This window comes from Mycteria americana, chromosome 7, assembly GCF_035582795.1.
Source record: "Mycteria americana isolate JAX WOST 10 ecotype Jacksonville Zoo and Gardens chromosome 7, USCA_MyAme_1.0, whole genome shotgun sequence".
Lineage (NCBI taxonomy): Eukaryota > Metazoa > Chordata > Aves > Ciconiiformes > Ciconiidae > Mycteria > Mycteria americana.
Window position 1 is genome coordinate 40964281 of NC_134371.1, and position 16183 is coordinate 40980463.

Genomic DNA, 16183 nt, shown 5'->3' on the forward strand with positions numbered 1-16183 from the left:
ATTTTATTTTACCAGCTTTTTTCTGAAGGTGCTTTTGTTTAGCCAGCTTTTAATCCTATTTAGAGAGACAGACAACTTTTTTTTCATGCAAACATTTTAAGATGAGGAATTACTATGGAGTATTTTTGTCTGCATGGAAAATTTGTCTTAAATAGTCTCAGGGAGGAAAGACAGACAGACCCCAAAAATGTCAGTAAAACTTTTTTTTTTTATTTTATTTTAAAAAGGAAATGTTCACATTGCATGCTGAGCTTTCAGTTCAGATTTTATTTTTTGAAAGTGGAACTTATCTTAAGGAAAATACCCAAAAGTCGAAACAAGAAAACATGGGGTGGGGGCTTTAAAAGCTGAGATGTTTTGAGGTTCAGTTTCAAAGCAAACATATCACTGTAATGAGAAGTGTCCTGGAAAAACACGCTGCTCTCCCCACCCAGCTCCGCTTGCCACCAGCCCCGCTCAGGATGTGCAGAGGAGCGGGTTTAGTCCTGGCACGGTGTGGAGCCCCGTGCCCGTGGGACCATCTCTCCCCCTGGTGTGGCTGCTGACAGCCCCGGGCACGCTCGGGAAGGAAAAAGCGGTGTCTGCAGCTCTGGCTGAGGAATTTGCAGCCTGCTGAGGTCCATGGCAAAAATCATACCAATTTCTATAGCCCTGTGTTGTGTCTTCATATCCCACGCCCCCACTTATTGGGACGTTTTTCTTTGGTCCAGCCCCACTGGTGCTGCAGACAGCCCTGCAGCATCCTGCAAGGGGAGGAGAGAAATCTGCTGGGTGCCCTGCTAGGATGTGCCCCCTCTTTCACTGGGATTTGGGAAGCAAAATTTGGACGTTTTAAAGAAAACAGCTGTGGTTTCAAACCATGGCCTTAACCCAGGGGTTGGGAGATTACCCCTAAATTCTCTGTGAAAGGTAACTCAGAGGACAGAAAAAGTCAAAAGATCCACAAATCAAAAGATGTTGAAAACCATTGGTTTATATGGTTTAAAAAGCAGGTTTCTAATGTTGTTTTTTTCACTCAGTAGCTCTTTAGATAAGTGGATTTTTGTTTCCCTCTAAGAAATTCTTACAAACCAAAAGACTGCCTTGGTCCCAGAAATGACAGTGCTGACTTAATCCCAGTTACCAGGCAGCTAAGGGGAACAGAAACTGGGGAGACCGAATAATGCTGTATTTTTTAATTCAGTTTTCTCACTTCACTCCAGAATGAGAATAATTCATTTTACAGTAGAAGCACTATTTCCATGAGATATACCTGCATTTTTGCATAAACCCTCAAGGCAGCCCATTGCAGTATGGTTGGCAACTGCAGGACAATGCTAGGGCTGTGTTCTTGCAGTGTTACAGGAGTTTGAATCGCTGGCTACGGTTTTATATCCAGAATAAAGCAGCCAAGAGGCAGAGTAAAATACACAGCACCTACTGTTAACCTCCTCCAGAGCTGAGGTGCTGTAACACAGGTATATTATCTCATTGCACTCAGAGCCCCATCCTGCCATGGGCTGAGCTCCGGGTTCCAGATGCAGCTACGGCCTCGAGCACCTGGTTAGGAGCATGCTGGTGCCAAGCCAGGCATCCTGGCACTACCCTGGATCCGCCCAGTAAGGCCCAATTAAAGAACAGGGCGTTAGCACATGGCTGAGGTTAAAGACACGCTCGCATGCTGGTTTGGATCAGGGCCTGGGGGCCAGGCTCAGCCAGGCTAATTTCCACCTTGGTTTCTGTGTCTGGTGTTTGCTAATGGAGAGCTCTCAGTCTTCGGGGTATTTAACCAGTAAAAAAAACCCTCTGCACACAGAGACCAGTATTGATACAAGGCTTGAGGCAGAATCTATTCTGCAGCCTGCTGAAAAATGGGCCTTCAAAGGGCTGCAGAGGAGTTACAGCTCCATACGTGGGTGTTTGCAGCCTCAACACCTGAAGTGCCCTCTTGCTTTCAGTGCCACGCTAAGAAATTAAATTATTCATCTCATGCTTGGAAGCTGCCTGGGCAGTTCAGCAGAGAATCAGCAAAAGAAACATTCATAGCATGGATGTCAAAAGCATCCTTTAAAGGACAAATTAAATCATGAGTTATTCTCAAAAGGCAGGACTTTCTCTGTGCTCACACAGTGCCATGGCTCGGCTACACACGGTGACGCTTCCTAAGCCAGCCTGCGTTATGCTCTGGTAAAAGGTGGGGTAGTATTGACGTGGATACAGTTTGACAGATTTTTCATTAGAAAGAGAAATAAACAGATTTAGGAATTTTTGGCTCTCTTTCTTTCAGGATGGTTTTCTCCTCAGGCCTCTTGAATTATATGTCGATGTCCTCAGGAGCTCGCGGCAGGGTCTGAAACACAAGCAAAAAGGAAACTGTCCTTCCCTATATACGTCTTTCCCTGTCTCATATTAGGGCTCAGTCTTTTATTGCGAAAATGTTGCTTTGTGTGTTACTGCAACAGTGCAGAGAGTGGTGAGCTGAATCAGGTTAAAAATATGCATCTAAGTCAGGGAGCCCCTTGCTGGAAGAGCTTATTTGGCTCTTAAAAACCCCAAAAGTTTTCAGTATGAACTAAACCGATGGAAACTGAAGTTATGTCCTGGTACAAATTGCATCTGTCCTGGGCTGAAATGTCATCTGAAGTCTGACACGGAGATCTGACCTCAAGAGTCCAATTTGCCAGCCAATGATGACATTTCCACACTAATTTGGGAATTGCACAAGAAAAGATGTTTTTTGTGATGTGTTGGTGCTCACTGCTTCTTAGAGCCAGGAGACTCCGGGCCAATTAGACCAACAGAAAATGGATTCAGCAGTCACAGAGATCTCCAGGTCTGCTAGCAAGATGGCAGCTCTTGAAGCACAGGAAGATATGGGACTCAACTCCAGCCCCAGATGTAAAAGGAAGGTTTGCGTTGTTGCTTTTTCATCACGGTTTGGGTTGTCTATGATCTCTCTTTTGAAGAGGGGATGGAAAAGAAGGTTTCTATTTTCTCTTCATCTGGCCTTGTCCAGCCTGTGTTGTAGCAACGTTTGCTTGGAAAATACTTTATTCCTACGTGGCAAATGTTCAGTGCCATGTTGCGCTCACAGGACTTTAATCAGCTGGAGAACACAGCTAGCCTCCATTTTCTAAATCTGCTGTTGGTAAATGCCCCATGAAATGACTTCACTGCATTATAATTGTTTCTGGAGAAAGCTGGCCCAACGGCTGTAATTAAACCTTTGGCCGATGGAAACTGTTAAAATGGATTGCTGCTTTGCCTATAGCGTTACAGTTAACAACTCAAAAGTCTTTATACTTTTTCTATAAAACACGTGGGAGTTTTATGCCTGGAATATCTGCGGCAATAAAGTGAATATGGTCCTTCATTTTTGTTTGTAGCATTAAAACTTGGAAGAGAAGAAAAAAACTAACGTTCAAGAATGAGAGCTGGCGTTTGTACTGCATGAAGCACATTCGGTTGATACCTGTGGGTTTGGTACAGCCCATTACAGTGATTTAGATACCAAGACAGACTTAGATTCCTGATGCCTATACAGGCATCTAAAAGGGAATTAGGTGCCTACACCTTGTTGTGGGGCTGGCCAACGCTGATTCATTGTAAAATTCAAGCTGACACCTGGTTCTGGCATCTGGACTTGCTGGAGTTGGAGAGCATGAGTCAAGGTTGGATTATGGTTCTTCTTGAGACCTCTTCTGTGCTCGGTCAGGTTTCCCAAAGGAAGCCGTAATCTCATCTGAAGGACTGCTTGGCACCCCTCAGCCCCAGGCTCACCCAGGAAGGACCTCCCGGTCAGCGCTGACAGAATCGAGAAGACCACACTCCCCTTCTCATCTGCTGGATGCCCGCGATGCCTCCCCTTGGTATCAAGGCCTACAGCTAAGCTGGGGGTGAAGAATGGTGGCACTTCTGTTCCCCAAAGGCGCTCAGCCAAATCCAATCAGAAACACTGAACGCCTGCCAGTGAGTGGCAGTTCAGGACCACTTCTCCTCTGAATGGGGCTGGTATTTATGGGACACATTAGTCACGCAGGAGCTGTTAAAAGTGCTGCTGCGATAAATCGCAAAGTCATACATGGTCATCGAGTTATGAGTTTGCTCTGGGAGACAGCAATACTTCAGAGCTTGACTAATCCCTTACAGATTGGAAATGGGGAGGGATGTGGTTAGGCACTGCAAACATCCCCGTTTTATTGCCGATGATGTATTATTTAAGCCTCCAGTCCCCTGGATGGCTTCAGCTAAGCCTGGGGCTCGTGCCCTTGTGTTCCAGCTGGCTTTCTCCTGGTGGGAGGTAAGCTTGTCTGCAAGACCTCCGATAGGCTTAGAGTGGCCACAAGAATTTGGGCTAGATGGAAAAAAATGCTTGTTTTCATGGCTACTGAGAGAATATTGCTCTACATTGCAGGATCTTTTCAGTTTATACCTAGGGAGACAAGTATGTGCGTGCATCCTTGTGCGTAACGGCCAAAGCAGACCTTCAGAAACATCAGTATGGGCAAAATAATACTTTCCCTTGCTGATTTCCTCACAGTGGCGTCACTGTAACTTATTAAAGCACATCAGCACGTAGCTGCACAGATGCCCCTGCCTCATAGCTCCCTTAATATACAGGTCCCAAAGACATGCTCTGTATACCCCGCAAACACAGCTCTAGATGCACTGGAGCAGGTGTCTCATCTGCTCTTGTAACTACCTAATTACAGATTATAAATGACCAGGGGGTCGTGGTGGTGCTCCTTGAAGCTTGCTTTATTAGGAAGCGGCTCCTCCTCTTCATTTATCCCTAATTAGCTGGGACTCCCTGAGCTCTTTACGGCATTACATTCTCAGGAGCTGCTGGGATGTGCCCCATGCAGTGTACCACGCACAGTACCCGCTGCACATGCCGTGTGCCAAGCCCACGGCAGCCCTGCTGCACGGCCGGCTTTCCCTGCGGCCCGTGTGCTGCGCCAGGAGCACCGCGGGCGTGACTGCCCGCCGGGCCCACCGACCGGGCGCTGGGCCTGCCCGCCCGCTGAGGAGCCCCGGTGAGCGGCAGCCAGGGGCGGCCTGTGGCCTCCAGGCCCTGTCAGCAGCGCGCTCCGCCCGACGCCACCTCCCGCGCCCAGAGACCCCCGCAAGGGCCGGCCCCGCTCTCTCGGCTCCAGACCCCCCGCCCGCGGGCCACCCCACCCCACCCCACCCCGTCTCCTCAGGGCGCCATGTTCCCCGCCCCGCCCCCGCCGCGTTGCCGTGGCGGCGCGAGGCCCCCCGGCGCTGCCGGCCGGGGCTGTCCACGGCGTTCGCCTGCGGCGAGCGGGCGGCGGCGGCGGGGCAGCCGCGGGCCCTGCCTGCCGCGGCGCCCCGTCAGCGGAAGGAGGAAGCGCCATGGCCGAGGCCTGGGCCGGCTTCTCGCAGGAGGAGCTGCGGCGCCTGCGGGGCCAGCGCCCAGGTACGGACCGCGACCGGGCTCTGGCGGGGGCCGGGGCTCGGGACCGGGCCGGCCGAAGCGCCCGCCCCGGTTAGCGGGGGGCAGCGGGGCCGGGCGCGGCGCGGAGGAGCCTCCGGGCCCTCGGCACCCCGTCAGCCCCCGCAGCTGCACCTCCGTCCGGCCGGCCCCGCAGCCCCCCTATCGACACCTCTGTCCATCCCCTCGGCGTACCCGTCCACCCCGGCCTCTCAATGCAGCGCCCTCAGCTCTCCATGTCCTTTTCCTCAGCCTTGCCATCCCCCATGGCTTCCCACCCCCTTAGCCTTCCCATTCATCCCCCCACCGGTCAGCCTCGGCCTCCTCGTTGAGCCCCTCAGCCCCCTACATCCACACCTCTGTCCATCCCCTCACCTCATGCAATCCATACCCGCATCAAACACCTCAGCTTCTAGGCAGCCCCTCGCTTCCCCCAGTCAGTCCCTCGGCCCCACCTATCCAGGCCCCATCTTTCACTGCGCCCCTCAGTCTCCCGTCCAGCCCCTCTGTCTCTCCACCCGCAATGTCTCTGTCACATTTCCAAACTCTCCAGCCCCTTGTCCTGCACCCATATCTGTCCACTACCACACTCATGTTCCCAGCCTCCTTTTTGCCCATCTGTCATCTTGTTCTTCCTTTGTTCTTTACTTTATAAACTCCCAGTTTGCCCACCAGGCTGCCTGGGACCCTTCTTTAGCCCTACATCCATCTCTCTGTGAGTCCCCTAAGAGTTGCCTCACTCCTACCTAAGGTTTCTCCTTTAGTCCTGCAGTCCAAGCCCCTTATTCCTCCCTCTCTTCATTTTGTATGCTCAGATCCTCTAAAACTCCTGATTCTTAGGCTAACAAAACATTTCCAGGTTCCTCGGTTTTCTCCCACATTGCCTTCCCTTGACACCCTGGCATGTCTTTTCCTTCCGTTGGTTTTGCACCAGTTTGCTTGCCCAGAAAAGCTAATTCACAGAGCCTGTCTTTGACCTTAAGATTTGTTTTTAATCCTGTTTCTCCCTCTCATCCATTAATAGATTTCTATGAACCCTCGGAGCAGCAGCATCGCCCCCACACTGTGAATAAGAGTCGGAAGCAAACGCAAAGAGAAAAAGCCCTCCAGCAGCAATGTCAGAAGCTGGGACTGCAGGGTGGAGCAGCCTCTGTTCCTCCTGAGCAGTTGCTTTCTGTACCAACACACAAGCCTAGTCATCCTCAGCAGCCTGTGCCACCACCTCATCCTCCTTCAGCAGGAGATCAAAGGCAAAGTGACAATGGAGACCAGCAGAAGGAAGTGACACCGGTAGATCCTTGTAATGGCAGTGACAATGCGCAGACCCGCCCTGCAAAACCGAACTCCAAAGTGGAGAAAAAGAAAGTGGCATTGTTAGTAAGTCGATAAAATCAGGGGATGGATTTTATTCTGTATTGACTCATTCTTTCGTTGTACAGTAAAGTGAACTTTCCTGTATCTAATAGGAAGGTTTGAGAGATCATGTTTGTTTCCTCTGCATTGAACCTGTTTTTCATCTCTACTTGGGTTAAACCTGATTCAAGACCAAATTCTGTAGTGTAATCCATGCAGATACACACCGTGCTGCCTCCAAATAATTTCTTGTGGTAGTGGGACTGTACATCATAAAGCACCCAAGATGTAGGACTGTCTTAATGGTTTATGAAGACTTAATCGTGCTGCATAGACAAGCCAGCAGCCATAACAAAAAGCCCTTTTGGAAGCAGATATGCCGTGATTTGTGTAACTTTGTGTTCCCCTTCACAATATTGCTGCAGATTTGTTAATGCCAAAAGTGTTGGTAAGGAGGTAAAATTTCAGGTTTAAGCAGTTCTATAGCTTTTATGATTCACAGTGAGACCAATCTCCAGGCTCTCACCCTGTGCATCAGCCCACAGTGAGGTGTCTGTCTCCCTCAGAAGCTTCAGACTGGTACATGTGAGAGAGAGAAAAGAAAAAGTACTGAACATGGCTCTCTGGGATTCTGAGTGAATGTGGTAATTACTTAGTTCATCATCCAGAATTCAGATAGTAGCCTATAAAAGGAAGCTGCTGTCTAAATGCTAGAGAGGGCAGGCATTACCAATATGGAAAATTACTTGTTTTTACCTCTTTACATTTGCTTTTCTGTCTGTATCCAAGTGGTAATTTTCTTTTTCTCCTCAACAGGCAAAGCAAAGTGTGAGGGACAAAAGGATGAATTCTTTTTCTAGGGCATATAGTTTATTTTTAAAACACTTTAACAATGCTGCTCCAGCCTTGAGTTCCTATGCAGGTCCAAACTTTTCTGCCCGATATAATCAACAAACACTAGCTGGCCACCAAACTTTCATGCATCATTTGTATTCCCCCAAAACAGGGATCAGCAGCTTTCCAAGTGTGGTGTGCCAGACCCTCTCTCTGGTTAGATCTGTCCATAGGATCTCAGATGGGACTGAAGGAGGTGCTTCCCGCTCGAGAGGCAGGACTGTGGCAGCCAGCAGCACTTGTGTGGAGAAGCAAAGCGTGGCTTCTCTCAAATTCAAAACTCAAAAGGATCAGGGAGGTTCTGTTTTGCACAGATACACCTTGAGAGGCTGCTGGCCATGCTGCCTGCCATTTACCCACCTGGCTCCTGGCTGGGATCACCTACCTACAGGTAGCTGTCCCTTCACCAGAATAGCAGCGCTTTGAAGAGCAGTGCCAAATCCCTCGTCTGGGTGCAGCTCACCCAGCAGGGTGACACTGACAGGGTGGAGCTCCTTCCTGGTGGTGAAAAATACAGACACTATTTGACTGGGGAGAAGATAGCTAAAACTTTGCAGAGAAGTTTTTCACTCTGTGGAGAGCAAATGACATTTAGCTGCAACAACCACCCCCTGAATCTGCTGAATTCATCTCAGCCTGTGCACTTGAATTTAAATCTTATTAAAAATATTTCTCTATATGAGGTTTTAGGAATAGGGTGATGAGAAGTCTGAAGAGATATTCTTGTGCAGAAATGGTTGTTAAGATCAACATATCTGAGTTACTTGGCTATTTTTAAGCTATTTTTAAGCTGAGACTTCCTGAGAGAGGGTATGAAGAACACAACAGGGTGCAAAAGCGGCAAAGCAGTTTTTGTTTCTCCTTAATCCTGCCCAGTTGTGTTGACGCAGGTTGTCCCCTCTCACGTGAGACCTTGCCTTCCATCCTCTGGGACTGGTTGTATCTCTTAGTAGATGTAGCCTGGGAAATGGAATCCATATAACTCTTTCCCTGGTGGCAAAAGTGAATTCTTGTTCTTCCTCGTTGCTGATTTTAATTGTAACTTTTACCAGCCTCTCATTTGTATTCGTTTAATTATTTGGGGGCTGTATTGTAAAGCAGACCTGTGAAAGGATCTGTTTTATGGAAAAAACATTTCCAAAAAAGAGGCTGTGTTGGCAGACTGAACAGATAGCAGCTTCTAGCAGGCAGTAGGAAACCTGAAACTGCTTCTACCTAGTGGAGAAGCACATCCTTTAAATGAAAAATTCCACCCATTTCTGAAAAAGCGCAGTATGCTCTTTCTTCCAGCAAAGCTGAATTAACCAGCAGCTTACTTGCTTATGAAGATTTTTGTTCTGATCAGCAGATTTCATCTGGAAATGTTTTATTGGTCTGAATGACTTGTTGCAGATGATTCTTCTTTCCTCAGAACCGAAACCTGTTTATTGTTCCTTTGACATTTTTAGAGTTTGCTCCACGAAATACGATGGTGAATATTTGTGTCATTTGGGGAACAGGGAGAGAAAAGAACTTTCTATTAATTTTGATCTTATTGTCAATGAGCAGGCAGGAAAAATCACGATGGGAAATCCTCCAGCAAGAGCAGCGGCTGATAGAAGAGAAGAATAAACGCAAGAAGGCACTCCTGGCCAGAGCTATTGCTGAGAGGTAAGGGGCTATGCCGCAGCATGGGCTGAGGCTGAGGAAGGGATTACTTTTCATCTGCAACCAGTTGCATGTCTTTTATTTAAATCTCACTTTTTCTTCCTCTCTGTGCTCTGTATGTACTGCTCCACAAGTGAGCAGCTGTGATTTACATTTCCCTTTGATGACAAGTGCTGGCCAAGAAGCTGTGACTAAGCTTTTCACACTTCCAAAGCTGCAGCTCTGTGTGCAGATGGAAAAGTTATTACAGAATTCGAGAATTAGCTGAAGCCCTTGTGCCTGTCCATAAGGGCATGTTTGGAAGTTGGGTGCTCAGATGCTCACCCCTGTTCTGTTCCTGATTTCTTTTCACTGGATTTAAGGAAAGTTTATTTGATTCTTCACCTATGAAGGGAAACTATAGCTCTTTCTGTTTGGGCTTTTGACTCTTTTTCATTAGTATCTGAAAAGTGTTGAAAAGAGAAGACAATCAACTTTAAGAAGGTACCATTTTACCACTGGCTGATTAGAAATTATAAAAATTCACATGTTCTCACAGTTGTTAGCTCTTGCTCTTCAGGTGACCATACTTTAAGGTATTGTACGGTGTTGTCCACCGAGATAGCTTAAGACTACAGGGAAGGCAAGGTTTGTAGGGAAGGATATTGGAGCAGCTGATAACACTGGATCAAGGAAGGAGATGTGAAGCTTTCAGGCTCACAGTGCTCTCACAGACATGTATTATTTTCTGCCCATCAAAGCCCTTGGGTAGCACAGATGAACATAGCCAGTACTGTGCAGAAGATTCTCTTTGAGGTTCTGAAGATTTTGTTTTCCTTTGCCAGGCAGAGATAAAACACAAGTACATTTGGTCTGAGTCACTGTAGGACAGCAAATGTGGGTGTGACCACCAGGCTGGGTTCTTCCTCCTGGAAGCAGAGCATGAGGAGAGAGAGGAGGACTTGGAAGGTGATAGCTAGGGAGTTATGTCTGACATCCAAAGGCTTTCTTCAGGCTCTAAGCAATACTACAGGATGTCTGTTTCTCTCTGCCTGCATCAGCTGATCTAATGAGAGATGGTGTCACTTCCTACAGATCTAGTCTTGCTTTCAAGTACCTGCTTTGGGGTGTAAAGTAGTGGCTGAAAAGCGTGGTTTCGCTGGTGGTGATGAATGACAGCAAAGTGACCTGGTGTAAAAGCTTTTTGAAAGTTACTTAGCTTGCTTGGGAGTGAAATCCATCAAAGTTTGCTGCCCTTAGCAACATTTAGTTTTCAGAACTTAGGAATGAATAGGCTGAGTTGAAAAAGGGTACATAAGGCTTGATTGAAATCCTTTGTGTTTGATGTAAAACTTTCCATTGACTTCATTGGGATTTGGCTAGGCCTTTTGGGAATAATTTTACAAAATTGAAATCAAGCTTAGGTTAGGTGACTTTTTGGCCCCTACTAACTGGGCTTCTTTGAAAGGGGATATTTGCAGGGCTAAATACCCTTCCCCCTCTCACTCCCCCCCACCCCAAGCCATTTCCTGTTTCCTTACACTGAGAACTACTTAGATACAGCAGCTTCTTGTGTGTTTCCACAGTGAAGAAACACAATCCATTTTAGGCACTTTGATTATAGTCATTACGTAATTTTGCTGTAGTCCTTTAATAGCAGGCATTTTAGATCCCTGTGGATATTAAATAAGATCAAAAGTCTTAAACCATAAAGGAGAAACCGTCTGAATAGCTCTTAAAGAAGTTAGTTGCTCTGCAAATGAAATGGGGCCCATTATGTCAAGAAGAGAGGCTTGAAAAGAAAAAAAAAAAAGGCATCTTCCTTTTGCAGATCCAAAAGAACTCAAGCTGAAACAGTGAAACTAAAAAGGATTCAGAAGGAGTTACAAGCTCTGGATGACATGGTATCTGCTGACATTGGCATCCTGCGGAACCGCATTGATCAGGCCAGCTTGGACTACTCCTATGCCCGGTAAGCGACAGACAGGGAGGAGGTTGTAGCCCTGCCTGAGTGGACGGAGAAAATGCTGTTTCCTGTCACCAAAGTAGTAATGGAGTTATGTCGTTGTAATAACGTGTAGTTAAAGCGGTCACAGTCTGGGGGGCTTTCAAATCTTGAGGTAAAAGTGTGCTTTTTATTTCCTAATTTTTCCCTTGGAATCTGGAAACTGAAGTAGGTTTTCTGACTGCAGACTGTGCTTTCCAGCTTCATGCTGTCACGAGACATACTTACTGCTTTAACTGTGCAGTTGTCCATAAGCCTTGCTTTATTGTTTCAAGGTTGTTTATTTCTTCTCACGGGGAAAGAATTTTTTTAAAAGTCCTAAAATGAAAGTCCTTTTCAGGGAAACTTGCTTGTTGATGACAGCTCTGGTCCTGTTAGAATCAATGGGACCAATTAAGCTTAAAACATATAATACTGCTGAAGTGCTTTTGGAACTGGCACCAAAAATTGAAGGAAAAAGCAAGCTTTCACCCTTCACAATATGCCTTTAATCACTCTGGTTCTGATGAGTTCCTTAAATGCAAGAAATTAATCGGAACACCCTATTAGTTGTGGGTAAACCACAACATCAGTAGATAAACATCACCATGTTTATGTAGCCGTTTAATAAAATGGAAATGTTCGGCTGCGGTTTTTAGTTCACGATTCAATGTGTTAAACCTGCATTTCTCCTTATGGCTTCTGCTATACGTTGACCACAGGCCAATAAACATAGTAATTAGTCTTTAAAAAAATAGCAGCGGTAGCTAAAAAATAAGGATATTTTTTGTGTAATTATAATTTGAAATATCTAAGATTAACTGTAGTTTCAGTAGCTGAGTGCATATGAATACTGAATTTCATATCCTCAAGAGGAAAAACATTTCAGTGTATTTTAGGTTTAAGTCTGGTTTCTAAAACCATTAAATGGTCCTGGAAATTTCCTTACCAAAATTTTGTAATAATGTGTCTATTTGAAATGCTTAATGGCTAAAGAGCATATAACACAAGTGGCTCTGACTTTTGGAAAGCAGTTTTTAATGAAGATAACAAAAGGGGATGCTGGTAGGACAAAGGAGATAAACTTTACAAAATACATAATGACTTTCATGAACTTAGTAAGTCTTTCTTTTTGTGAGGGAGGGATTTGGAAATGCGAGTTAGATACTTTCAGTGTTGTAGTTTTTATGCATTATGAGCGAAAGCTGATTTGCTTTTAAGTGGTGTCTTTTTAAGCAATTTTTTAGTTCTTGTCTTATATTTTAGGGCTAAAACACAAATAATTTCAGTGGGTCAAAAAGTGCAATATTAAATAGTCCTGAGCACATACACAGTTAGGGGCATTTGACTATTGCTGTGGAATGGAATTTTCATAAATATCATGTGAAGAATATGTGTGAATTCAGCCCAAAGGTTTAACTGTGCAGAAGTTTTCAGTATAGCATTAGTTTTTCCATTTCAGATACGTGGCCCAGGGAAATCTTGACTTTCTTATGAGGGAAATGTAAGTGGGCATCTTCTGCCCACTGCAGACATAGCCTTTACAGCTGGGTCAAAGTTTTGTGATTATTATATGAAGGAACATATTTGGGAAGGCTTTTCTATGTCTTATTTCCTTCTGTTTCCTTAAGCAAAGCGTCTCTCCTATCTTTCTGTTGCTTTGTTTAACCAGATATTTGAATCTGGTTTTATAAAACAGCTGGATTCTTCATTCAACCACCTTACTAATATTAGTTTTATGAATGCTCTGTAAGGTACATCATGTAGTCATTCTGCAAAAGCCTTTGCATGTTCCCTTTTCTGATGAGCAAGATTGCATCTATCTTTCTATTAATTAAATCAGAATTAATATACAGATTCACTGAATGTAGTGGAAGATGCATCACTAATGTGGACACCAACCATTAAAGTGCTAGAGATCCCGGATGTGTTAACCTCAATAAATATTTGGAATATTTCCTTTTTGCTATATTTGTCATGACAGGAAGTGCAAATTGGCAGGAGGTGTGTGTCAGGGGGATGCTTACAATAATATTCTACATCTGTTGCCACACAAAAGTTGTGATCACTATTGATGTCATATGCTGTGTCAATCTGTGCTGCTCATGATCTTCTGAACATATATATGGGTGGCCGGAAGAGTACACTTCTAGACCAGATCCAAATGTAAATGTGTATAGCACCATTGTAGCATCTGTATCTGTTGGGTGGATGGTTGGATTAGAAAAAACACAAAACTGTTTTGCAGTGTTTCAGTTCACTAGATAGGTGTTCATTAGAAATGTGAAAGCGCTACAATTTCTGATGGTTTCTTTCTGCTGCTAGTGATGCATCTCTTCAAACAGGCAGTAAAAATGCTTGTGCGTGATTCAATCTGCAGATTTCAGATGAGCAAATTAACTCTTGGAATACAGCAGCAGTGGAGGCTCATGTGTCAAGAGGAGAAGATTTGATTTATTCACACTTATTTTCTTCCCTTTTACTAATGTAGCAGCATGTCATGAAATAGCTGGCATAATGCATTGCAGAGCACATTGCATTTCAGGGATGCTTAAAGTATCTGTCCGTGTGTCAGATTGTAAAGTGCTTTGAGAACTAACCCACTAGAAATGATGATGATTTTGCAGGAAGCGGTATGATAAGGCTGAGTCGGAGTACGTGGCAGCCAAGGTGGACCTCCAACACAAGACGGAGATTAAGGAGCACCTCACGGAGCACCTGTGCACGATCATACAGCAGAATGAACTCCGGAAGGCCAGGAAGCTGGAGGAGTTAATGCAGCAGCTGGAAGTGGAGGCAGATGAGGAAAATCTGGAACTTGAGATAGAGGTGGAGCGGATGCTGCAGCAGCAGGAGGCAGAAGCAGGGAGACAAGCCAGCCAGTCACACAGTCATGCTGGGACAGCTAAGGAAAACCCCACTCCCAGTGTTACAGCGCAGGAGAGCGAGCATGCTAACCGTGCTGTCACTTCTGCTGTTTCTGAACAGTTGGTTCAATCGGAAAACTCTGGTACCAAATCCCTCTCCAATATGGACAGCCAAACTCAAGCAGTAAATGTGACTGCAGGAAACCCCCCAGCTTGTTCTGATACATGACTGCTATATTCACATAAGCCAGCTGGTTATGGATGATATGCTCTCTGCAGGCTTGTGTGCTGTATGTTATATGTGGGTTTCTGCCATGCCAGTAATATGCACTTCATTTCTCTTTTCCTTTAATATTGTTTTCAAATTTTAGAGGCTCTTTTTTTCACAAGACTCTCATTTGGGGTTCACCATCTGTCTTCATCATTCTGGTTTAAGTTCACGTTCTAATGCCCAGCTCTTCATGGGGCTTTGTACCTTCCTGAAACAGGATACTTGGAAGTGAACAGTAGGGTTTTTCCAAAGGCTTTCAGCATATTGATATCACAGATACCTGTTCCAAGCAGTGTGCAAGAGATACGTATCTACGGGAGGAAAGATTGCAACTTATTCTGCTCCTGAACACATTCTGTCCCCTGACAACTGCGATAGGATGTTTGTCTTCCTTTGTATCCGTAAGGGATTAGTTTTCAACGGTTTTTAATCCTGTGAAACCTAAGTGCTTACTTTAATTATCTTCATAGCCGCTACTCTTTCCTGTACCTGATTTAAAGGAAATTCACATATTGAGGCAAATTGCAAAGTCAGTTGTAATATTTCCTATTTATCACTTTGCCTATTTCTTTCAGATCGTGCTAGATCACACAAAGCTATCTATTGATAACATTATTATCTATGAAATCACAGCAGCTATGATTTAACAAAAATGATGGGTTACAGTTTAAGACATTGCAGAATGTATGATGTAGAAGTAGAAACAGACAAAAGAGACTGTGTTACAATTAAAGCTGTTCCATTACAAACATTTTTCTCTGTTGTAGTTGCCTCAAAGTTCCAATAATTAGCCAGGGATCTTGTAATGAATAATCCCCACTGTATATTGGAAGAGAGCCCATTTTTGTGTAATATTCAATGCATTTTCTTGCCTGAAGAGTGGGTTTATACCCCACAAGAAGTTCAGCTGTTTTGCTCTGTTGCTGTTGAAAGGCTTTAAAAAGCTATTCCAGGTGGAGAAAGTCTCGGGAATTAAAATAGAGGACGTAGGAAAACCTCCCATAGATGATGCAGCTGCAAACTTTGGGGACAGTGTTCATAGCTATCCACTTTGTAACAGAGGAAGGCTGCTTTCGTTGTGGAAATGGTTTCTGTAATACCTGACCTGAACATGTCAGTTAGAGTTTATGAATGAGTTACTGAATGATGCCATCAAGTATATAAATGGGACGCTGATTGTCTCTATGGCTTTAATAGTGGAAAAACATGTCACTACATTTCATTTTTATTCTATTAATAAATCAGTGCATCTTCTACACAGTGTGTTTACTTTCAGTTGTGATATCTGATACTAATACACGTATCCAAGACTGTTTTTCCACAGGAGGTGATAAATTACAATATCAGATACGTCCTTTGGCAACTTTCCGCTGTGTGAAAGTAAAACCTTGAAAAAGGCTGTTCCAAAATACGAAAGCTTATGAAGCAAAGACATGGCAGGATACAGCTTGGCAGGAATCTTTTCAACTAACCATGGCCTAAGGCAGCAGTGGAAAATCTGTACTGGTGCCTCCCATACACAGGAGAAAGAGGGATAAATCTGTTTCCTAGAGAAGCCACTTATAATCAGGGCTGATTGAAGTTAGAAAACTCCAAAGTAACATTTGAGATACGTATGAAGCATTGCTCTGTTGTTGCTGATACACTGCATTCCCTGTTATTTTGCTGGAAGACCTGGCCTAAAAGCCAAAGATTTCATTGTATTGTGAGAAAATTGTGACTGACTTCCTTTGCTCTGTCTGCAGTTGCAGAAC

At 44.9% G+C, this 16183-nt stretch overlaps 1 protein-coding gene across 1 annotated transcript; it reads left to right on the plus strand.

Annotated features, from left to right (window-relative positions):
- The first annotated feature begins 5274 nt into the window (after positions 1-5274).
- GORAB (golgin, RAB6 interacting) lies at positions 5275-15685 on the plus strand. Its single transcript, XM_075508023.1, has 5 exons — positions 5275-5419; positions 6459-6807; positions 9230-9331; positions 11139-11279; positions 13919-15685. The coding sequence occupies exons 1-5, from the start codon at positions 5356-5358 to the stop codon at positions 14385-14387; spliced, it is 1125 nt and encodes a 374-aa protein (XP_075364138.1). The 5' UTR covers positions 5275-5355; the 3' UTR covers positions 14388-15685.
- Positions 15686-16183: the final 498 nt, after the last annotated feature.

Excerpts from the sequence above, each read along its gene's own strand:
- GORAB (XM_075508023.1), top strand. The coding sequence starts at position 5,356 with ATGGCCGAGGCCTGGGCCGGCTTCTCGCAGGAGGAGCTGCGGCGCCTG. Across the intron at positions 6,808-9,229 it reads GAGAAAAAGAAAGTGGCATT|GCAGGAAAAATCACGATGGG; the intron begins GTTAGTAAGTCG and ends GTCAATGAGCAG. Across the intron at positions 9,332-11,138 it reads GCCAGAGCTATTGCTGAGAG|ATCCAAAAGAACTCAAGCTG; the intron begins GTAAGGGGCTAT and ends TTCCTTTTGCAG.